This window comes from Temnothorax curvispinosus, unplaced genomic scaffold (assembly GCF_003070985.1).
Source record: "Temnothorax curvispinosus isolate PA1 unplaced genomic scaffold, ASM307098v1 QBEX01006396.1, whole genome shotgun sequence".
In the NCBI taxonomy this organism is placed as follows: Eukaryota; Metazoa; Arthropoda; class Insecta; order Hymenoptera; family Formicidae; genus Temnothorax; species Temnothorax curvispinosus.
This window is the reverse complement of record NW_020216176.1, coordinates 28,266-52,010: the sequence shown is the minus strand read 5'-3', so window position 1 is coordinate 52,010 and position 23,745 is coordinate 28,266. Positions and strand designations below refer to the sequence as shown.

At 41.6% G+C, this 23,745-nt stretch overlaps 5 protein-coding genes across 5 annotated transcripts; 3 read left to right on the top strand and 2 right to left on the bottom strand.

The window, feature by feature from the left end:
• Positions 1 to 811: 811 nt before the first annotated feature.
• Positions 812 to 2,078, top strand: LOC112455834 (cuticle protein 18.7-like). Its single transcript, XM_025018036.1, has 2 exons — positions 812 to 871; positions 1,248 to 2,078. Exons 1-2 carry the CDS (start codon positions 860 to 862, stop codon positions 1,725 to 1,727), a joined length of 492 nt encoding a protein of 163 aa, XP_024873804.1. The 5' UTR covers positions 812 to 859; the 3' UTR covers positions 1,728 to 2,078.
• Positions 2,079 to 5,124: 3,046 nt separating this feature from the next.
• Positions 5,125 to 7,112, top strand: LOC112455830 (pupal cuticle protein-like). The gene is made up of 3 exons (XM_025018033.1): positions 5,125 to 5,251; positions 5,577 to 6,207; positions 6,763 to 7,112. The coding sequence occupies exons 1-3, from the start codon at positions 5,240 to 5,242 to the stop codon at positions 6,969 to 6,971; spliced, it is 852 nt and encodes a 283-aa protein (XP_024873801.1). The 5' UTR covers positions 5,125 to 5,239; the 3' UTR covers positions 6,972 to 7,112.
• Positions 7,113 to 10,484: 3,372 nt separating this feature from the next.
• Positions 10,485 to 12,582, bottom strand: LOC112455832 (cuticle protein 2-like). The gene is made up of 3 exons (XM_025018035.1): positions 12,357 to 12,582; positions 11,611 to 11,885; positions 10,485 to 11,098 (listed from the first exon to the last, which is right to left on the bottom strand). The coding sequence occupies exons 1-3, from the start codon at positions 12,372 to 12,374 to the stop codon at positions 10,885 to 10,887; spliced, it is 507 nt and encodes a 168-aa protein (XP_024873803.1). The 5' UTR covers positions 12,375 to 12,582; the 3' UTR covers positions 10,485 to 10,884.
• A 1,781-nt stretch (positions 12,583 to 14,363) lies between these two features.
• On the bottom strand, positions 14,364 to 15,364 carry LOC112455827 (cuticle protein 5-like). Its single transcript, XM_025018029.1, has 2 exons — positions 15,353 to 15,364; positions 14,364 to 14,982 (listed from the first exon to the last, which is right to left on the bottom strand). Exons 1-2 carry the CDS (start codon positions 15,362 to 15,364, stop codon positions 14,491 to 14,493), a joined length of 504 nt encoding a protein of 167 aa, XP_024873797.1. The 3' UTR covers positions 14,364 to 14,490.
• Positions 15,365 to 16,846: 1,482 nt separating this feature from the next.
• LOC112455821 (pupal cuticle protein-like) lies at positions 16,847 to 23,597 on the top strand. The gene is made up of 5 exons (XM_025018008.1): positions 16,847 to 16,858; positions 17,089 to 17,388; positions 21,881 to 22,129; positions 22,706 to 23,023; positions 23,409 to 23,597. Exons 1-5 carry the CDS (start codon positions 16,847 to 16,849, stop codon positions 23,595 to 23,597), a joined length of 1,068 nt encoding a protein of 355 aa, XP_024873776.1.
• The last annotated feature ends 148 nt before the right edge of the window (positions 23,598 to 23,745 follow it).

The following is a 23,745-nucleotide window of genomic DNA, read 5'->3' as shown; positions in this document are numbered from 1 at the left end:
AATAATCTTAAAAAAATAATAACTCAAGGTTCGAAAAATTAAAAGCAAAGGAGATAAAAGAGGCTAACGAACCAAGCTGGGTGTATGTGCTATATGAATGTATTATAATTTAAATAAACAATTTTAAAAATCTTATGAAAATTAATCTTGAATAATAATCTTAAAAAATAAAATTGAAATAAGTGATTTATGTTACATGGCAAAATTAATTTACATTTCATTTACACTTAATTAATTACGTAAGTTTCGTACTATGGTTATTTATAGCTAGTGCTTATACTAATCGTGATAACTATTACGTAATTAATTAACAAAATAGATAATTTTCTCATTATCGAAAAAAGCTTGTGCACGTTCCTCCGGGAGACAAAGGGTAAATATTTACGTCAGCGGTTAGCGATTAAACCTAAAATAAAACGGAATAAGAAAACTGAAGGAGAATTACCTATACGATAAATTGGCGACTTCAAAAAAGGCGAGCGCGACGAATCGCTCGATCGATCCTTTTTAATTCGCAGGTTTTGATTAATCGAATCAGAAGGGGGACCAATTTAGATTGGTGCCGCGCCGCGAGGACTGGTGAGGACCGACGAAGCTGATACGATTCGCGATTATGCGAACGGGAGCGAGATGACGGGGCGTCAATGTCAGATACGTGACGGCTTTTATTGGACACTGGTATTTACGTTGCGATGGGTTACATCCTGGTAGCGGCGCCTGGTTTGGCCACAAAGCCTCTTTTGCCCACGGGGTATATAAAGTCCGCGTGGACAGGGTAGTGCACGACACATTAACCAAGCGCCTTGGCGAGTACTGATCCTGATCGGCAGCGCTGTGGAGCTGAGTAATTTCGTTCGACATGAAGGTCTTGGTGAGTACCAGTGAAAAGTCTGTTTTAATAACAAATATTGTAGTAATAGCTGCAATTTTTATTATTTTAATATTAAAAATAAAGGAATATAATAGATTGGATATAGAGATAGATTGATTTAATTAAGAACTGCATTTGTTTCAATTATTTTGATATACACAAATTTCATATTTCTTAGTCTCAAGAATTACGTTAATTATATGATAGGTTTCTAACTTCTATAAATATATTTATTCATGTTAGTGGTGTTAAAATACAATCTAACGAAGGAGATGCATAAGCTAGAGCTAGGCTTTACCAGATTGACATAATTTCTAGATTTTATTAAATAAATATTTAAAAATTATATCGCAACGTGATGTCATGTTCTCTCCAGATTGTTCTCTCTGCCATCCTGGCTTGCGCCTTCGCCGGTTCGCCGCTGTTCTACTACGCCAGGTTGGTGCCCGGTGCTCCGATCGGTCCGGACGGTCGGGTGGTCGACACCCCGGAAGTCGCGTTGGCCAAGGCCGAGCACGCGGCCGCTCACGTCAACGAGAAGATTAATTTGGCCGCGGAAGCCGTTAAGTCGGCCGACCAGCACGTGCTCGCTTACGTCGCGTCGTCCGACGCGGCCCTGGTTGGTAGCGCGCAGCTGGTGCAACCGATCGCGGTGACGACGAAACTGGTCCCCGGCGCACCGATCGGGCCCGACGGCCGCGTCGTCGACACGCCGGAAGTGGCCCTCGCCAAGGCGGAACACGCGGCGGCTCACATCAACGAGAAGCTCGGCCTCGAAGCCGTGAGATCGGTCTACTACGATCAGCCGGTTGTCCTGGACCGCAGCGCGCCGCTCGTTCAGTACTATCTTCGTTAATACACACGAGCGTGCCATCCACATTAAAGTGTAAATATATCTGGACCACCTGCGCGCCGTAATCCGGCAGAGTTATTTCGATTACCTCTTTTTCTTATAAATTCAAGTCACATCAGGAACTTCAAATGTTTTCATATTATAGGATAGCTGCAAATTTTAATATTACCATAATGTTTAATTTCCTTTTTTATACTCATACTGTTACAGAGTTAATTATTACTACAAGCAAATATCTTTTTTTAAGTTTCAAGTAAGAATTGAAAGTTGCGTAGAAATCTACGTTGGTCTGTAAGGATGCAGTCTGTAGTTAGCAATATGTGCTAGCCGGAATGCGTTCTAACAGGCGCGCCTCATGTAAAGAGATCGATAAGAGATTAATAAACATATATTTCATATTACAAATATTTCATTGTAATACACGTTTGACTTCTTTTTAGTATTTAAAAAGAAGTATTATTTCAATTTTTAAAACGGTAATTAAATATAATTCCACTTTTTTTCATTGAACGAAAAATTTTCGGTCGAAGAATAAAAATTGTATAGAAATATTTCTAAATCTTATATAAATATCAGAAGTACATCGCTACAAATTTCGAAAATAAAATTAGCTGTTTATTTTGCACACATCGTCATGCTTTTCTTGGTTAAGTTATGTTACGAAGCTGTATGAGAAGTTGTTAAACACATATCAAGAATGCATAATTAGGCATTGAAATATTTATTATGACAAGTTTATTGATTCTTCCGATACAACCGGTATGGAATTCGCGATGGTCTATTAATCATAAGTACAAAACTTAAGCGAGGCTGTTCGAAGTAACAAAGTAACGCCATTAAAGAGACCGTGGTCCCAGAAAAAGTTTCTCAGCCGCGTGTGTTCGCACCGCGAGAAAGCATCTTAATAATTCAATTTCGAATACAGTCGTTTGGCAACGTGTCTTCTACGATTTAACGAATGAAGCTGTTGACCGTGAAAATTATCGTGTTAATACACTCGTCATTTGTAAACTTGTCGTTAAGACCCATAAATACTTCTTAACTCTTTGCAGCCCTGTGTCGAATTGGACTCGACGTAACACGTTGCGGTAGTATAATTCTTGAACTATTCAAATTTATCTGCAATTATAATTGGCCAGCTATACTTTTGAGATTTTCATAAAAAGATCTCTTCTTCAAATGATAAAAATTGTTTATTTATGTTAAATCGGTTGGATGGAAACTAAAGATGAAATACTTCACTTTCATTCATTTGCGAGAAATAGTTTGGACCGTAAAAAGTACAGTGGTTTGCTTCTCGTAATCCCGCATATGTCGCCGAGAACATGTAATCTTGGCCACAATAATGATACAATCACCGAGACGACGACGACAATAAAAGATTCGTTGCGTACGCGATTTTCGGTCATTTCTCGCACAATTGATTTTTCGGGTCAACCTCAGACGCTGGCGGAGAGGCCCAGCGTGGGTATATATGCAATCGGCGGATTCTGTCGCGAGCGCTTTGTCGGAGGAAAAGGGAGCAAGAATTGCCGCCGCCCGCTTTCTCGTATTACACACACGCCGATTACCGTGACGTTTCGCGATACTCGCGTTTCACCGAGAGTGTCGCGCGGTGCGCAGATTTGCCCAATCTGAGAGAACGAAAATTCCTCAGCTCTGAGCTCGGCTCGCTCGCGCGCTCGTGTTCAGTTTGGAATGTTTTTGCGTCTCGCGGGATAGGGTGTAGATACTGTAGATTGACATTGAGCGCGCGGTAAACATTCGCTCACTGTCGCTTTCATATCGTAATCGACACGCTGCGCACGGTGGAGCGAGTGCTGGCTCACGGGTGGTCAATAGGTCACTCGTCGATTCGATCGAACGTATAGCGATGAAGATCGATAAGTTACGATAATAGAGCAACGGCGAGGAAAGGCGCGGTCGCGTATGATGACAGCAATACGTCACCTTGCTTGTCTGCATTTATCTGCTTGCACTTTGCAGCATGGGCTTGTCAAAGGTGTTCGCGCGAAATATGTGTGAACACTGTATATCCGTTTAACATATACTCGATAGATATACATATATGTTCCTTCGCGAAAAATGCACAATCGTCTTCAGTGCGTTGAACTGAAAAATATTATTGATTAAATTAGAAGAATAACAGCTCAATCTGGCATTAGGGGAGTGTGACAAATCAGACACTATAAATATAATGTTATTTTTATAACTGCTCTGCATTTGTCGTAATATTCAGCAATAGAAAAAGTTTTTAAGTAATTTTGACAATTTTATCGGAACAATTTGTGTCTAAATTTAATTTTTATTTGAGTCCAAATTTAAATTTAATTTGAGACCCAAAATTCAAATTCTTCTTAAAATTTTATATTAATCTAAGCTCTTAGGTTAATTGAAATTTAAACAAGTCTACCTTATAGCAATAGTGTTACATTTTTTCTTATTGTTAGTAATGTCGAAATAAAATTAACAAATAAACGTCATTAAAATCACACTTTTAGAAACAATTGTAGCTCTGCTATGTTTACGCATGATAAATATTTGAGAAAACTATTTTTGATCGCAGTAGAGAGTGACTTTTGTGTGAATTTACTGCACGAGTCATGCAGGTCCGTATATACACCATAAATGCATTACGACCAATGTGCTTTGTACTGTGAGAATGCATTTTTAATATAGCTCGTCCTTCGACTTCGAGTCCTTCGTTTGCTCAGGGCTGGTGAGTTAGCACCAACACATGCTTTTGTTGTTTTTTAACGGCGAGATCCCTTCTATCGGTGACATGATTTAACCAGGATCATGCAGGAGTGAAAAATATATGTCTCTCGATAAAAGGATGCCAGATTGATTTATGCAACTCGGTACAACAGAGAATTAATTATTCACATTGCTAATTGTTGTCGGAAAATTTAAAAAAATTAATAAATATTGTAAGAGATGATCAATGTAAATACTGTAAATGATGAAATGTCTTTCAGCTTTAATTCAGTCAATGAAAATCCACTCTGCGAAGAAACGATGGCGATTTTATGTCTATTAATTAAGATTCAATCGAGTGCATCATTAGCTACTGACACGCTTCCGGTCACGAAGTGCAGAAGCCGCGTTCAAATGTCAAGGTTGGCGAAAGATAGAGAGAACTAGAGAAAAACAGAGAGAGAGAGAGAGAGAGAGAGAGAGAGAGAGAGAGAGAGAGAGAGAGAGAGAGAGAGAAAGTGAGGATAATAGCTTTTCCGATCTTTCCGGTGAACTTCCCGGGCCACCCGGGTTAGCCGATCACCTCTGGCTCCCTCCAGGTCGCCGGCTATCGCATCAACGTGGGAGGGGACGGACGAATGCGCGGACTATAAATGGTACCAACCGGCCGTTCTCCAGGAACACAAAACACCGAACCGACGCCCGGTCCGGGTCCCTCACTCCTGGGAGCGAGTACTGACAGACACAGCAGCGCTCTTTTTATCGGTGCAGAAGGTGTGTGGGAGTACAGCGAAGGATATACACGCCCCTGGATTGTCATGAGAGGCCTGGTGAGTGATCCCACCGGGACAAAGGAAAGTGAAAGGTTGGGGTAGGTCAAACGAAACCGCCTAGCGAGAAATGCCGATCGAGATCGCGCAACGAGATGACCCGATAAGCGACGGATTAACTGTCGATTACGTATTGGTAGTTCGTGACGACTACCAATACTAAACTTCATCGTTTCTATCAAATTCCTTCCAAAAGATGATTCCGAGTCGAAATGACACTTTTTGGAAACAATACATAAAATATAATTTTTTTTTTTTTATAAATACGTACTTCTCTTAGGTCGAATTAAGATCTAATTATTCCAATTCGTTTGTTTTCCTTTAGATTTTCCTGCTCGCCACGGCGGCGACCTGTAGAGCCGCGTACGTCGGTTCGTCCCCATACGGGAATCCCCTGGTTCACCACCCTCAACAAGTCCCGCCGAGCTACGCGCCGCCCGCTCCGGTCGGCGAGGACGGCAACGTCATCGACACGCCGGAAGTGGCGCAGGCGAAGGCCGCGCACTTTGCCGAATTCGCCAAGGCCGCCGCCCGCGCGGCTCAGAACGAGAAGAGCCAGCAACACTTGTCCGATTACAATCAGATCTCGTCGCCCGCGTACAGCTACTCGGCCGTACAGCCGACCGCGGCGCCTTATCTGAGACAGGCCAGCTACCAGCAACCCACTCCGATATATCAGACGCCTAATCACGTGCAGGCGCCCATCTACGCCCCGGTGAATTACCAACAACCGCAGCAATACAACGCACGGGCTAATTTCGTGGGGCAGAAGAGCTACTCGCTACCGACGAAGACCACTACCTTCATCCCGGCGCCATTGGCCGAGGATGGGACGGTCGTGGACACCCCGGAAGTGGCGGCCCTGAAGGCAGCCAGACTAGCCGAGCTCGCCGAGGCGGAGGCCCGGGCTTACAAACACGCGAGCGATCACCCGAACGAGGACCATCAGGGTCAAGGTGAGCGAAGCGAAGAACTGGAAGAGACCGATGACCCGCTGCGTGGGCCGCGGCGTAAATCGTTGACGTAGGGCGTGGATAAGAAACATGTTTTGAAGTCCGCTCGCGGCAACATAACGCGAAGTATAAGATGTGAAAGTTTGAAAGATTGACAAGAAAATTGCGGAAAAATTGGACAAAGTATTTTGAAGACTGAACAGTTTTCAGCAGTACTTGAACATAGAAATATAATATAACTTTTAATCTCTGAGTAATAAATTAAAATATAAAAAATATAAATATAAATTGTTACGATTTAGGACATTTTGAAGAATATTTTTATTTTGCAAAAAATGATTCTAATTATGGTCTCCCCTCCTGCTGCATTTTTTATTCTACTGAAAGTTATTCTAATAACTCTTGCATTTATATCCATGAATTTATTCCTTGAAATTGCTGGGTATTTTCTAAATGGTGTTTTATTGTTCAAATTGTTCACATCGTTCGTATTGTTCATATTATTCGCATTGTTCATTCATATCGTTCATATTGTTCATGCTGTTCATATTGTTTCAGCTTATGCTGGACCACCAGCCGGTCCTGCTCCCATCAACTATAATCCTAATCTAGGACACTATGGTGGTTCGCGGGCATTCCCAGGATCTTCCTTCCCCGGATCTTCCTTCCCCGGAACTCAGCCTTACGCCACGCAGCAAGTGTTCAATCCGTCATCGGGTTTTGAGCCTCATCACTTTCAGTCCCAGCATCTGTTAGGAACTTTCTGAACCTAGCGGATTGCGGTCGATCTACATGTTCCGGTGCCTGTACATACTCTAGATGAATAAATTGTTTTCCCTTCCTACGAATTTATCATGTTTTTCGCGACGCTCCACGCAGATCAATCGCTTGTACATCTCACAAATTTTTAAATATTCCGAAAAAGTGTGATATATTATATAAAGACTGCTGAAAGAAAGATTTAATGAAAAAACGAACCTTGTTTTTTCCATCATTATCCTTATCTTTATTTTTTAACCTCCTTTTCTCTTTCTATTTTTAACATAAAAATATCGCACGATTTTAATTATATTAAATTCTGTATCTATATTAGTAAAAAATCAAAAATAGAGTGGTACAAGTTGATTATTCTTATTGTCAATTAACGAGCGATATTTTGTAATTTATATGATTGCAAAATAATACGTTGACTAATATCTCTAGCTCGTCGTCGCGCAACGTCAAATAAGCAATTAAGTTTTAATAAAGATCCTATTCACGTGCTGGCCTACTTCTCGATCTTGCGTTGCGTCTAGCTTGCAATTAGTTTAAATACGGCTGAAATGTTTCTTTACCACTATTAAACCATAAAAATATTAATTCAAGAATGTAAAGATGCATGCAAATGTGTTTAATTAACTAACTTCTACGGATTAAAATCTTGTCGCACTGATTTTTTTAATTCGCTACATTCGGTGTGCCTGCAGCATTAAATTTAGATTAAGATGAATAATACATTAAATATTTCTTGTTATTTTGACACGCGCAAAGAAAAGGATTCGCGAAGGGGATCGCAAATACGGGAGAATTTCTCGCAGAAGAAATCGCGGCGGTACGTGACGTAACTCTTGTGTCTTAATCCAGATAGAAATCGGAAGAGCAAGAAGAGAGCGATCGGATCGTCGTGGGAGGCCGATTAGGAAAGTTTTGCGTTTTGCGGTGCACCCGCGCCGCGGGACGATATCGTAACGATCGTCTTGTAGGATTGCGGCGCGAATGCGGCACGCAGTTTTACGTAAGCCGTATCGCGACACTTGAATAAAAAGGGAGCGCAATGTACCGTGGAGTAATCGGTATTGTGCTTGCGCGGCGCGCACGCAGACACCAATTTATTGGAAAACACGTTAATTATTATATATAAAATTTTATTTGACGCATTGCGTATCTCTCGAGAAACACTCGAGCGTATATGATGTTCACGACACGGATTGCTGCTCTAATGGCGATTTAATTCTGGGAACTGAGAAATATCATGTAAATCCTATTGAAACGTAGTCATCTCGCGTTACGGTTGTGGATGTTGCCACATAGGTCACCAGTGTACGAAAGACGTGAGAAGAAACGAGCGAGGGAGCGGAATAATAGCTTCGTTCCTCGAGAACGAACCTGTGCACATCGTGATTTGGAATACCTCCGCTGCGAAAAGGTCAGGAATCGTAACTCGTAAACCGATGCGGAATATGCAAGAAGGATGAATCGATCGTGAACGAGTTTACGAGTATCGGAGAATCTCAGACTCGGAGATTCGCCAGAATGAAATGGCGCGGAGCCAAAGGTGACGTCATCGCGGAGCGCGTTGACGAACTTACGTCGGTCGCGATCGCCAGAAATCGCCGATCTCTGTCACCGAGGCGTTTCCTCGAGAGGGAAGAAAAAAAAACCGATTTCATTCGCGACGGAGTGTGCAACCTCGCTACCCACTCCTTACCCTGCGCAACTTGAACTGACCTCGATATAAAGATACAAGATCGGACGATACGCCTACCCGCGAGAAGAGCTAAAAAATTCCGCGGGCGCGCGCAAAGATCGGCGGATGCTGCGTGGAAATATCGCAGCCGCGCGTTCGCGACCGTGGTCTTACTCGTTACGTGTACGAGGGGGGAGGGGGGGCATTACGTATTACGAGACCCCGTTTTGCGTAGATTTGCGCAACAATCGGCGAGCTAGTCGACCGAGTTCTTCCGTCTCACGTTACCGCGCGGATCGGCGTCGATTATAACGGGGACAAGATCAAGTAATCTTCTCCCTCGCTTTGCCCCGCTGACCTCAAACGAAGTCTATCCGATATCGCTTTATCGAAAGGAATTGCTAAACAATAGAAACATTTACAATATTTTGTATAATTATGATATTTTATATTACATTTATAATATAAGATTTATAATATATAAGATATATATCAGATATAATGATCTGATATGATATATCATATTTATAAGATTTATAATATATATAAGATTTACGATATATCAATATAATACATGTTAAATGTGACGAATGATTTTAGTCGACAAGTTTAAAGAATATGGGAGATATTTGTTAGTAGGATTAAATAATATTTTCCCTCATGCTGCTCTACTGATCTTAAATGAGATTATAACTTATCCGATATTGTTTTATCGAAAGAAATTGCTTAGAAATATTTATAACATATCAAATGCGACAAACAATTTAAATCGACATCAGGTTAGGTTTTAAAGAGAACCTGGCAGATATATTAATAGAATTAGTCTTCGATCTTTTGAAATCTATAGCTTGAGTTTCACCGTTCTTTAAACGATGGGCTGTCAATTTTCAAAGGCACAGCGACAGCTAACGAGAAGAAGACCACCTTGAAGGGAAGCGATCCGTGATCCATGACCGGTCGTCCGCAAATCGGGCGTGTTTTGCAAGAAAACTTCATTCGAATGCACGTTGCGTTGACGCGTTGCGGATGGTTGCGTAGAAAACACCGTGCGGAGCGAATCATGGCAACGAACATCTCATTAAAGATTAACTAATAGATCTGTAATCACTTGATGTCAATTAACAGCAGGAAACGAAAAATCGATTGCGAAGAGAAAACGATGAGGAAACCGGTTTCTACGACTGCGAGATAGTTTGAGGCGATTATCCTGCGTGATCCTAGACGGTTAGTGCCATTAGCAAGGACGCGATTAATCGTGCATAACGAGGTACGCAACAACCGAGTTCAGCAGATAACGATCTTTTGTGTCGTGTACTGCCGCGAAAGTAGATCTGAGTAACGGTAGAATACGATAACATCGAAGTGAGTGCCGTGAAACACCGATTGCCGTGAATGAATGTAATAGAATCTCTTCATTCAAAGAAGAAGAGCCAGAATTAACACGTTCAAAACGCAGGCGTTTATACAAAAGTTTTTAGAAATTCTTAGGGAAGGAAATATTGTAAACCAAGTCCGCTTTTTGACATGTGAGCTGAAGTTAACAAATTATTATTATTATTATTATATAAATTCTTAACCCCGTATTAGACTACGGATTGGGATTGAGACTGGATTGAAATTTGACCAATTAGAACGAAGTTCACTAAACTTGAGATCAGTTTTCTTTATATTCTGATTAATTAAATTTCAATCCAATCTCAATCTTAATCTGTAGTCTGATACGAGCTTTAGGGAAAAATATTCGAATCTCTGGACTTACATTAATTTAGAAATAATATTTAAACTTTAAATATTTAAACTTTTTTTAAAACATTCAAGACGAGTGGATCAAAGAGTGTTGGTCCGTGCAAAAAAGCACGAAATGGTTAACTACGCTACTGTTATCCCATATGCATATATATTTTTTCCACTACATACCCCGGAAGTACGAGTACTCGCGCGTGACAAATAGGAAATGCATGAAACGCGACGCTGTAAATATAGGCAGGAAGTTCATTGGGAAGCGCGATCGGAAGATCGGCGAGGGAGAATCGTTTGTTCGAACTGATCGGAGAGGTAGTTAGTAATATCTGTCTTAGTCTTCCAATTCTTGAGGTAGCTGGGAAGGACGTCGAAGATCTCACGAGCGGGTCCAGCGCGACCGATCGCGCGATTGATTTCGCCGGGATCGTCGACGTCCACCGAACGAGCGGAAGCATACGTCGTTCTGAACCGATCGTTTCCTTGGAGTCGAATTAATAGTAGCTGTTGGCCGGGCCGTCCCAAGCGGGACCGTAGGCGCCATTGTTCCAGGATGGATCGTAGGCGCCAACAGCAACTGGATCGGCTGGACCGGCCGGCACGCGCCGCGCTTCCGCATTGTAGAGAGAGAAATGTACGGCCTTGGCTTGCTGAACCTCGGGCGTGTCGACTACGCGGCCGTCCGGGCCCAGCGGTGCCGGTGGTCCGCTGCAACGTGATGTATTCGGACGATTTTAGAGAGTTAACCCTATAGCTCGCCACATTCCGGTCCAGTGGACGTTTTTCGATTTTCCGGTTTTCACATAAATAACGTAATTTTTCAGTTTTCTTATAATAAGTTCAGTTTATAAACTCAAATAATTTTCTTGACCTGATATTAGCATAAACATCTTATTCAGACTTTGTATTTCCAATTCCTATGTTACAATTAAGCTTAAAAATATTAATTAGAATGAAAACGACAATGCTCGACAAAGTCGAGCGGTCTCATGGACCCGATTGCGGCGAATTAATATAAAGATTCCAAAATAAGTATAGCTAGCTAGGGTTAAGTTTAGCTAGGTCGGCTCTCGTTAGATGAACGGAATTTAAATAAAATAAAATTTTGAAAAAGATAATCCTTTCTAAATTAAGTCTAATCTAGTTGCGTTTGAATAAAAGAACACATAGAGATGCCAGAGAAGTCTGATCCTGAGTAGAAACGCGTGTTTGAAACAAACCTGTAATGCGAAATGTAATTTCTGGGAGCGTATCCACTTGGAGCGTATGCGCTTGGAGCGTATCCGCTGGGCCCGACGTAAGCGCCGATAGCTCCCGGTCCCTTCGGTGCACGTGCGTTAGCCTCCGCTAGAGCGCTTAAATGGGCAGCCTTCAATTGCGCAACTTCCGGTGTATCTACCACGCGACCGTCGGGGCCCAAAGGTGCCGGGGAAGCATGGGGCCCGTACCACTGTGGAGCCGCCAGAATAGCGCTCGACATTGCGAAGAAGAGGATCTACAATATGATGAATCTTATCATCCGATCTTTTCGTTATTGTTTCTTATTATTAACATCCATTTTAGATGTATAAGAAGCAAGCGTATTAGAAACTACGTTGGAAGAACAGTCCTCTCCTTTGCACGATATGGAAAGGAAGAGAATGACATTGATTAAGCTTAGTAACGACCCAAATAACACAATGTTCAAAATCGGGACATAAGACGTCTCTGAGACATCTTAAAGATGTCTTATGTCTCGATTTTAGGTATTGTTGTCTGGAGAGTTACATGAAGGATTAGTGACAAACGATTGACTAATGATCGACATTAACAAAGCTCAGAGTTAATAAGATTTAGAAAGTAAACTAATATTAATTTCATAGAAGAATTTAATATTAATCAAGATGAAAAGTGCGGGAAAATCGATCTGGAATTTCGGGCACGTCGCCTCGCAGCACTTTCCCCGATTTTGCCAGCGTATACTCACGACGTATCTGATCATCATCGCGGCGATCACCCTGCGTATCCCAAAGGTATCCCGTCGCCCTCAGATCTCTCGGCAAGACACTGTGCGGTTGTCGGGCACGCACGTTTAGATCCGCATTACAGCCGCCATCAACGTGCGTGGTGCAATTTATAGGGGTACGAGCGTCTCGATCGGGCGTGCTGTGGCTGCCCGTGCCCCGCCTGACTTGGCGCGATCGACTCGCGGGGTAACAACCACACCCAGGAAAAACGTTCTCCTTAACTGCACACCACGCCGTGCCCCGTAACATTTACGCCGTGCGTTAACAATGGCACCCGTATGCGCGTGTCCCGTGACCTCGTGTCGCGAGTAAAATATGCACACCTCGGCTAGATGCTGCGCCGCTATGCGCGTCACCCGCGGATGCAGTTCGCAGTCATTTAAGTCGCCGGCTTTCGCCAAAGTGATCTCGCTGATGCCGCGAGATCAATGATCTTTCCATTCCCAGCATCGTTGCCTCTTCAAACGCGGCGCCAGGAATTAAATCGAGAAGTTACAAAAGTCACTTTGCAAAGAACGTCAGAGATTCTCACTCAATTACTATTTCGTCCATATTTAATTTCTCGATTAAATGTATTATGCACAAAGAGAAATGTTCTTTAGATTTAATAAATTTTCTTAAATATTAAAGAAATTTATGCATACATTTCTTTAGATTTAAGAAAATTTATTAAATCTAAAGAAACATTTCTCTGTGTGCTATCCAAATTTTTCTAGAAGTAGATACTTTACTTTTCTTCTAAAAATTTTTCACTGTTAAATTTGTAGTGCCAAATTATACTCAATTTGAGTCATTTTTAACCACTCTTATAAGTCGCCACTGCTCAATATATTGTTGATTTAACTAAAACAATTTAATTAATAATAAAATAAAACAATTAATTTAACTATATCAATTAAAATAATACTATTTTGTTAAAATAATATATTTTGACACATAATATAGTGTAGTTAAAAATAACAAAATGTTATTTAATTTAGGTATTGGCTTAAATTTCATCTTTTAATGTTTAACAGTGTTTTTTTGAGAATTGAAAGCATGAGAAATGAGTTCCGTTTTATTTGCACAAATATATGATCGATTATTATGGATACTATGGGTGAAGTTTTCAGTAAATTTTCATTAGCATTTTATTGAAAGCAACAGATAACAGCCCGCGAGACCGATTTACGATTGTATCTCACGTGCCGTTATCTTTAGGCCACGATCACGCAACGAGTTACACCCACTATATGTTCCGCAGTTTATGGGGATTATTTATCCTCACGTGTCGTATCAATCACAATAGTATGTCACCGGATGGCGATAACAATAGTTGTTGAATTACTAAAACGGAGATAGCGGTGTCGCAACCGGCCGCTTGGCCAGTTCATCGATCAAGCCCTATTGGTACGTTTGATCTGAAAGGAATTGCGCGCGTTTGTCACCAACGCGCGCAACACCGACGTGTTTGGGCGTTTAGTCGAGCTTGACGGAGTGGCAGTCGATCGTGAGTGATCGATACGCACGATCGGCAACCGAACTCGTGCTTCTGAACCATAATTGAGCTCGGCACGTCGTCAGCACTTCTCACCGCAGAACGGCGAGAAAAATTCTTATGCACTCTAACCGCGTGAAACAAAACATTTGCACTCTGCTGTATAAATATTATTCAAAAGGCAGAAACGCACGGAGATATCAAAACATCAAAAGATACAAAAATCGAGTATATAATTAATTTCCGTAATTTTCTATTAAAAATCATTACGTTACGAAATTAATAATTATTTCGAAGCAATAATGAATCTTACGGAGATACCTTCGATTTGTACGAGAGGGAAATCAATGAATGTTATTTACTCACACGTTATATTTTATTTGTTATTTATTCACACATTATATTTGTTATTTACTCACACGTTGTATATTTGTTATTTTCGTGTCGTTACATTTTAGCGTGTATGAAATAATATTTATGTTGCCCGAGATGCACATCCGCCAACGCGAGCGTATAACAAGATGCGCGTCGACACAATTCTTTGAAGAAGTCGCTATTGATGAAAGCAATGAGAGTTAATGGTCCTTCCTTGGTGTATTCCCTCGACAAGGTGTTCATCATGAGAAGTGCGGGTAGGAATACGCGTACGGCAGATGCTTGGCCAGCTCCTCGGCGTGGGCGGACAGATGCGCGATCTTGGCGTGGGCCACTTCCGGCGTATCTACGACTCGTCCGTCCTTGCCGAGCGGTGCCGGTGGACCGTGGTACTTGCTCTGGTATCCGCCGTGGTGTCCGCCGGCGTAACCGATGTAACTTCCGCCCGCGGGATATCCCCCGTCGAATCCGCCGTCAAATCCGCCGGCGTATCCCCCGTCGTGACCTCCGCCCGCGTAATATCCAACGTGAAGCGGCGCCGCTTTGGCAGCCGCCTCGGCGTACGCCGCGAAATGTGCCTTTTTGGCGTGGGCCACTTCCGGCGTGTCGACCACCCGGCCGTCATGGGCCAGCGGGGCTGGTGGTCCGTGATAGTAATGTCCCACGTGATACACCTTAGGCTCGTGATGCGTCGGCAGTGCCAGCGTCGACAGCGTGAGGCACGATAGGACAATCTGAAAGAACGAAGAGATTTATCTGTCGAATCCTGAGATAAAAGGAGGAAACTATGGAAGACAGCGATAACAATAGTTATAAAAAGTCTCTTGGTGTACGCTGCAAAAAAATTTACAAGCAAAATAAGCAAAAAATTATATTCAGATGTGAAAGCAGTCTTTTCATTGCGTGAGAAAGTTTAATTTTAATAAACTTAGTACAGAATGTTGTCTCAATCTAAATTTTTTTATATTATTGTTTTTTTTAATACTAAAAAGATTTATTATTAAAAAATGATAATTTTTTTAAATATAATAATTAATATAACACTTTTGTTAATAAAGAATTGTGAAAATAAGAAGGATCGGGATAGAGTATCCGTGTACTTACAAGGGACTTCATACTTGCGCGCGTCTATTCGAGATCAGGCGAATCTCTGTCTGTACGGTCAGGCCACGTAGACTTTATATAGCCGGCGAACGATACGCGGGCAACTAGTACAGACGTGCTGTACTAAATATTATAGCGTAAACGCGGAACGTTTTACAACATGGGGCCGCCTTGATTTTCAGATAACAAAAACGCGAAAGAGGCGGTTTTTCGTGTTTGGTTCATTTCGCTTGAAAGGCGAAATGGAGACACATCAGGGCGATCATTTTGCGCGATAAAAAGAGAGATCGAAAAATCGCGGTAGACAGAGAGAAAGAACGAGAAAAAGTTGGAAACAAAAAGTGAGAGATACAGATGGGGTAGAGGGAGAGAGGCAGAGAGAAGGAGCGAGAAAGGGTGAAAAGGGGGAGGGATAGAGGGGCGGCTTGGAATGCCCGCAAGAACGGAATTATATGATTGCGCCAAAACGCGAACGTTCTACGAGCGATGTTGTACAATTGGGCTCGGCAAAAAAGTGTCAGCGCCGATGGGAACGTATCCGATCGACCCTGCATCTCGTCGGGATCCCGATTGCCGAGCGAACGGTTCCGCGAGGAAAGATTCAAGATTGCAGCCCCGACATAAATCAGAAAGATTATCGAGACGAGCGATTAATCGCAAGTTTTTCGACATCGCGTTTATTAACGAAGCTAACGTAAAGATTAAACGCTGTCAATTTACTTGTCCACGAGGGAAAAAACCCGTTAGTCCCCTTTAATATTGAAATTACTCATCGACATTGACATTCGCCTGACTATAATTAATAAATATCGTATAACAAAATACAGGTTCTCTAATAACTCGTAACGTGATTCGCGATTATCTTGCACTGCGAATTAAATTCCGCCACGTAAAAGCACTGCGTCTAATTGTTTAATGAGCCATTGCGGTTTACTTGGAGAACAATAAGAGTGCCGATTATAATTACATCAGATACAATTAAATATATCTGATCCTTTGTTGCGCGATCTAACGAAAGATTAATGATTCGATCAACGAAATGAAATTACACGGGCGCCGCTTGGATTGTTGATCTAAACAATTGTGATTAAATTAATTGCACATTTCTGTACACGGAAAAAAAAAGATGTTGTATCAACAACGTTAGCTAACAACAATTATCTTATAATTGAAACAAGAGTTTAATGACATTTTATTAAAACATATTTGTTTTATTAATACTATAAAGATTATTTTTTATTAGACCGCTGTTAATACAACATTACATTTATTTCCGTAATATAGTCTCGCACCATTGATGCGAAAATATCGAGAATTTTGACGCAATTTCGTAAAAATCGAACGATCAGTTGTACGAATATTTGCCGAACGGTGTTCACCATTGGTGGGGTGACGCTGTTAGGTAAGATTATATCACCGATTGTATATAAACCGAGTGTTTTGCTCTCGATGGTTAGAAAACGGTGACACTTCTATTCAGACTTGAACGTAATAATGAAGTCCTTGGTAAGTGATTTTGTTGGATTACAACCATTTTTAGCAGTCAATCAAGAAATTATTGAGCAAGTATCAATAAATTATCATCGTTAACGATTAAACGAACTGTCGGAATTGCGATAAAATCTGCAATGAGAATCGCAAAACCACGAAATTTGTATCCAAAAATAATTTTGCTGAAATATCGAAAAATGCTGTCTTCACACACACACACACATTAATCGTTTTTATGTTCATAGATCTTCTTAATCGCCACCGTTGTCTGCATAACTTTGGCTATGCCGACGCATTATCAATACCACGGACCACCGGCGCCCATAGGCCACGATGGCAGAGTCAGGGACACGCCGGAAGTGGCGCATGCCAAAGCGGCGCATCTCGCCGCCGTAGCGGAAGCTGCCGCGAGAGTTCCGCACGGCGTGGCTTCCTACACGGAAAATGAGGACTATCACGGATACGTCAAACCCGTATCGGTCGGTCATCAAATGTACCACAACGGATACGGATATCACGGGCCACCTGCCCCGTTAGACCGCGACGTAAGATTTTTATCCCATTCAGTTGAGTGAACAATTAAGTTCGATGCGGTGCACAGTTTCAAAAATATGCGAAAATAATAATCCTAAAAGTGTACTCGGTTTAGATCAATTGAGTTCTTGAAGATTTGAACTATAATTTAATAATGATGATCAACGAATTAACATTCACAAGCGTCTCGGTTCTGTATTCAGACCGGTGTAATTTACAAAAGAACACATGTAATTAAAACAAAGAAACATGCAATTAAAACTTATATAAGCACGCAAAGTGCATTATTCGCGGTCTATATTCTAACGCAATCATATAAAGCGTAGATCAAATTCCCTGCGTGCGAACATATCAAAAATTAAAAAGTGAAAGCAGTAATAAAAATGGTTCAAATGTTCTTTATAATAAGACACGTTGTAAACTGTCATGTTATTAATAACGGTCGAGAAACACGTATCGATAAAGAGAATCAGGAGATCTTCATAACTTTTTATAAGATTGCATTAGAATATAGGCTGCGTGTAATGCGTCTTTGCGTGCTTATATAATTTTTAATTACCGTTCCTTTCGTAAATTACACTGAAGATGGTCTGATTACGGACCGAGACGCCTGTGAATATTAATTCGTATTAAATACATCGACACGAATACCTAGTTATGGTACTAAACCTTTTTATTTTATTTGATTGATTTTTCTTCTTTGAGCCTTTTTAATAATAAATAATAATAATAATAATATAAAATCCTTCTTCCACTTTTCTTCACATTTCTTGTAGTTACGCTTGACTTGATTTCAGGTGTTAATTTTAGATTTTGAATATTAACAATAAAGAAGTATTATTCACTATAATTTACATACTTGAAATTTCGCAAACCTTTGAAAATAAATTTTATACATTTTTCAATTAGTAAGTGAAAATTACAGTAATTAATTGGAAGATAATTTAATAACATTGTATCGAAGAGGAAGGCCGTAGATGTTAAAAGGTGGATATTAATATGCCGCTTTCTTTATTGTTTTCTTCCTTTTGCTTTCAGGGTCGCGTGGTAGACACGCCGGAAGTGGCCCGAGCGAGGGCCGCGCATTTTGCGGCTTACAATCACATAGCTTCCGCGACACCCGTCGCGTTCGATCATTCGCAGATTTACAAGCCCGCGGTCTACAGCCACGACGGCTATTACGGCGACCCGTCGGGCACCCTGTCTTACGACGACGGCGCGAATAGCGGCTACGACGATTACTGACCATATCAATCAAGGGAACAGGGCGACACGTGAACGCGAGCTGATTTTTCCGCGGTGTTGATAGAATCATAAATTGACGTTGCCGCAATGTTATACGCAGTTGGAAAACGCGCGTTCCTTAATTTGATATACGCGCAACAGTTTTGTTATACAATGCATTTCGTGATACGTCAATCGTAAATGTTTTCGCACCTTGCACAATCGGCTTTCAGGCTGAACCGCAAGATTCACGTACCCGATTCATTATCTAATTGTAAGACATGCTAATGCCAATGCTTTAGCTTGTAAGAAATATAAAGCATTCCGCTGGTTGCCTGATTTCTTATTTTATTACAACAGTGTATCCTCCCAATATATTGCTGTTTCTACTGAACTACTTAAATGTTTCTTTAGCTGAGAATGGATCCTCTGCAAAAGAGAAAAACTGATTTATGGAATATATATTGCATCTTTAAGAAAATTCAATATCGGCATTTAAAACGTATATTCGTGCATTTCACACATAACAATCGAATCTTAATACCACAATAACACTGCATGTAATCTTGCTACTATCTTGACTACGGAAGATCATGTTCAATTCTAATATTATGTAAAATTATGATTGTTAATACAGATAGAACATTGCACAGGATGTAACTATTTAAACGACGGAACATCGACCGAGTGTTACAATTTATGAACGCTAGAAGAAAAGGCGTGATCTGAAGAGATACATATCTCTCGGTACAGCACGCTATAAATAATCGTATCGCTCGTTGAGAACCGACGTATGCAACAGGCATACCTGTCAACATCCGCCTGCGGCCTCGCAGGCTGGCTGGCGGCATACCTCGTCGTCTTTTTGCGCTCGCGTACGAATCCGAGGAATGATTGATCCGATCACTTAACCGCGTTCCGTGCTCCTATTCTGAATACACAGTCGAATTCAATTCAAGGCACACAACATTTCACACGCAATAACGATTCCGACACCCCTTGAATAGGTTTAATATTTTACAACGTCGACATCTCTCGCAATATCAATAAATCACTCGCGGTTCATTAAAAAAAAAATGTTAATTACGAATATTTTAAGATTAATAAAAAACGTTAATCCATTTTAAGTCTCTGATATTTATCTACTTACTTTTTTCTTTTCCCTCTTTTACTTTTTTCTTTCCAACATGCGTATTTCTTTAATTCGATAATTCTTTAATTTGATGATATAACAGGCTCTCTCCTTATTTTCACTCTTTCGACAACTTGAAGATGAATTTCCTCACGATGAAGCAATTTTCCATACACGCAAATCTTATATAATTACACGCGTAATTATCTCAGCACGAGAAATCGCGGCTCGTCATAATAGCTGCTCCACCTAATCGGTATACTAGAAATCGCTGGGAGATCGATGCTTTCGGCCCACGCGCGCGCGTATACGCTCGAAGGAAAAACGGCAAGTTGGCCGGCGCTAATTGCAGACGTCGTTTAATGGGGATTTAAGGTCATACAGTCATACCCGTATATGCGCTTATGCTAATAGACAATATAGGGTCGCCGGGCGTGCCGGAGATTATCTCGAATTCCAAGGAAAAGGGCTTTTGTTCCCCGGTCGTTGCGTTAATAAAGCGCCCACACAGATATGGGGAAAATTTCTCGCTGAAAACGCGAGTGAAAATTCTTCGCGTTTAAAGGAATCGTTGAAATTAACGCAACGTTCCGAATAGTGGTCATGCGTTACTTGCGTGTTGCAAAATCACACGTGGATACTATTGTAAATTCATTTTTACGTAAAAGAAAGATTGTTGCTAATTTTGAATACATTTCAAATTTAATATCTTTATTATACATGAATTATTTTATATATTTAAAAATACATAGAATTTTGCATATCATATACGGTCGTATTTCACTTACTTATTAATATAGAAAATTTATATATATATTTGTTTGAAAATAATTTTTAATATATTCGTTTATACATAGGTATATCCGTACTGCATACTGGATGATTCTAACGTTGCTTTTCGTAAGTGGCCTACTTACGACTTCTCATTAGTTATTTATCAAATTATTTAAAGTGATTTTAGCAATTAACTCACCGCATTTACGCATGTGCAAACCCATAAGGTTAACAATTCGCCATTATGTGCAAATGTAGGTATCTTACAACTGTGGTCGTTGCTCAATGATATTACGTTGGCAGAGCGCGTATAATGAATTAACGTAATGCTTATAAAGGCGTTACGATTTGCTACATATTTCATTTTAATAGATGCAACAGATACGAATCGCTTAAATAAATATTAAGAAGCGGTGTTCCGCAAGTTTCAAGCTCCCTCCCCTCCCCCTCCCCGCTCCTCGTGAATGAAATTTTGAAGTTTCCGGAAGATATTTTCTCCAAGAGATCCTAGAAATTAATGCGTTTTAATTTTCACGGAAGACGCTTTCGCGTTTCCGAGTAACGCGAAACCGGTAAAATCTTTCTCCCGCGAAACATTACGAGTTCTTAAACGTGTGGTCGGGTGGCCGAAGCGTCCTGCGCGAGCACACGGCACAAAGAGGAGTTTCGTTCAGGAAGCGAGACCTTGAGGAAGCGGAATTTTCGATCGGCGAGCAAAAAGACGCGTGCCGCACCTGCCGATACGGATCAGACGTGTACCGTCAAAGAGAGCGATCCGTCCCGATCTTCCATTCAGGAAAAATCACGATCCCGATCTCGAGGACGCGCGATCGAGACCTTCATTTCGGCACGCTCTCTTTTTCTACGTCGCACCTCATACATTTTAATTGCGTCTCGCCCCGTCCTTTCCTTTTCCTCCTTTCGGCAGCTTCGCTTTGATATCGGCAAGGACGGCCGTTGATCGGCATGCCTGAGAGTATCGAGAAGTTATGGTAACGCGGTGAACGGGGATCCTCCGCCGAACACGGTGATACGCAACCTCGATTCTATTTCTTTTTATGGAAGATTTTTCTCGCAGATAAATAAAAAGATCAATATAAGGATTAAGACACCGACAAATGCGATTATAACTGTTCAATATTTTATACCCTTCTTTTACATCGTTTATTATTATATTTTTAAATATATAGACGCAATAAAGCGATCGAAAATGCGTTAAGTTTAGTAGCAGAGAATTCAGTAATTCAAATTAAATAATGCTATTATAATTATATGTAAGATTCAAGGAAACTAACGTATTTGTTTTCATTTTAATTAAATCGCTCATCTTGAAGCTCACTTGAGACGCTATGTAAATTTATGTACGCCTGCAGGAAGATGATAGTCTAGCACATTGCGGTTACATGTCCATGAGAAGGAGACTCATTATCCATCATTTTCGCGGTAATAAACGAGACTTTACGGCCGGGAATCACCTTCCGCGCATCTATCCAGCAAAAAGTAATCGACCCTTCGTGCAGCAAACCGCGCCGGGCTTCCTATTAGGTCCGAGCCCTTGGCGGTCACTGTTGATAATGATGATGAGCGTGAAAAAGAGCCAGCCAACGAAGTCGCAAGACGATGTGAGACTGACCTCGACGATGCGGCCACATCTCAGAAGAGCCGGAGAGAATATCCCTCCCCGGGGCAGAATCAGACGATGGCAGGGCCTCATTAACGTAATGTCAATGTCAGCACTTTGAGGTATAATACTTGCTGCAGGGTGTGGTCCCCTCCTACGGGTTGACGACTCCCTACCAGGATTCACATATATAAAAGGAGATTCGAGACGCGACACGATACGACACAGCAGTCCATACTTTAGGGCGAGTACTGGTTTATCATCCAGCAGCGCTTGACCTCACTGATAAGACATGAGGACTCTCGTGAGTACCATCGGATCGGTAGGGGACCCTCGAACGAATAATCTTACAGACGACAATTTTATTGCATTTAATTGTTTATTCCGCGATCAACTCGATTATCGTCCAACCGATTTATTAGTTGTAAATTTAAATAGAACTTGTTAATATCTGTCAATAATTCTTTCCGTAATTAGGTTTCTTCAATTTTGGGGTCAGATTCTTTGTTGAGAAAGTACTTCACAAGCATTTGGAATGACTACGCACAAGATTTACGCGTGAATTTTTCTTTTACAGATTGTTCTATGCGCATTCTGCGCCATCGCGGCCGCAAAACCGGCCTACTCGATATATCGCGTCGGTGTACCGCTCGGACCGGACGGGAAAGTCCTGGACACGCCGGAGGTAGCGCAGGCGAAAGCGGCGCATCTCGCCACTCAGGCCTACGAGGCTGCCAGGAACACGCTCGGCTACGGATACGTGCCCGCCATTTATGCACCTGCGATCTATGCACCTGCGATTACGTACGGCGCGCCCATCGGCGCCGACGGTCGGGTGGTAGACACACCTGAGGTCGCCCAGGCCAAGGCTGCCCATCTCGCCGCTCACGCCCAAGTACGACACTCTCGGTTTAGAGATGGTTGCGCAAACGGCAATAGCTATTCGTGACCGACATTCAACGTAGCACTGCTCTTCATTGTTAAAAGTCGAGAACCGTTGATGCAACGTTCATTTACACTCCACAGCATAAAAATATTATATATTGTATATTTAGACTGTAAATCGTGTAATGCCCCATTCATCTCGTTACATATCATCATATCTTCGAGGCGTTTTGGTAACATTACTTAGTCTTCCGTGATTTCCTCGCGTCGCAATATACCGATGAGTAAGGTAAATTGTACCAATGCCTGGACACGTACCTATCCGTCCAGACATAAGGTACGTGTCTAGGCATTGATATATTTATCTTAATTTAATTAAATATTCGTTTACGCAGGAGGCAGCTAAGACCGTCGGGCTGGTTCCATACGGTGCTCTGGCATACGCCACTTCGCCTGCGTTCTACGCTTACAGTTACGCTCCACTTGGACCTGACGGCCGAGTAATCGACACTCCCGAAGTGGCCCAGGCTAAGGCCGCGCATTTGGTCGCACACGCGCAAGCAGCCGCCCGAAGTGCTGACTGACGAGTTAAGCAACCATCGGAAACCGCGTATCGATAAAATCGAGCTATCTCTTCTCGATCGCAGAAGAACATGCGGGGAATACTTGTGTCATGTATTATATGGATCTGAGATGTGAAGAAACTTTAACAATAAACGAACCATTTTTTAA

Bases quoted from the DNA above. Each gene is read 5' to 3' on its own strand.
- LOC112455832 (XM_025018035.1), bottom strand. The intron at 11,099-11,610 runs GTTTGTTTCAAA...ATCACGTTGCAG, and splicing joins AATTACATTTCGCATTACAG to CGGACCACCGGCACCGCTGG.
- LOC112455830 (XM_025018033.1), top strand. The intron at 6,208-6,762 runs GTGAGCGAAGCG...ATATTGTTTCAG, and splicing joins CGAGGACCATCAGGGTCAAG to CTTATGCTGGACCACCAGCC.
- LOC112455821 (XM_025018008.1), top strand. The intron at 17,389-21,880 runs GTAAGATTTTTA...GTACGCCTGCAG, and splicing joins CTGCCCCGTTAGACCGCGAC to GAAGATGATAGTCTAGCACA. The intron at 22,130-22,705 runs GTGAGACTGACC...TTTCTTTTACAG, and splicing joins CAACGAAGTCGCAAGACGAT to ATTGTTCTATGCGCATTCTG.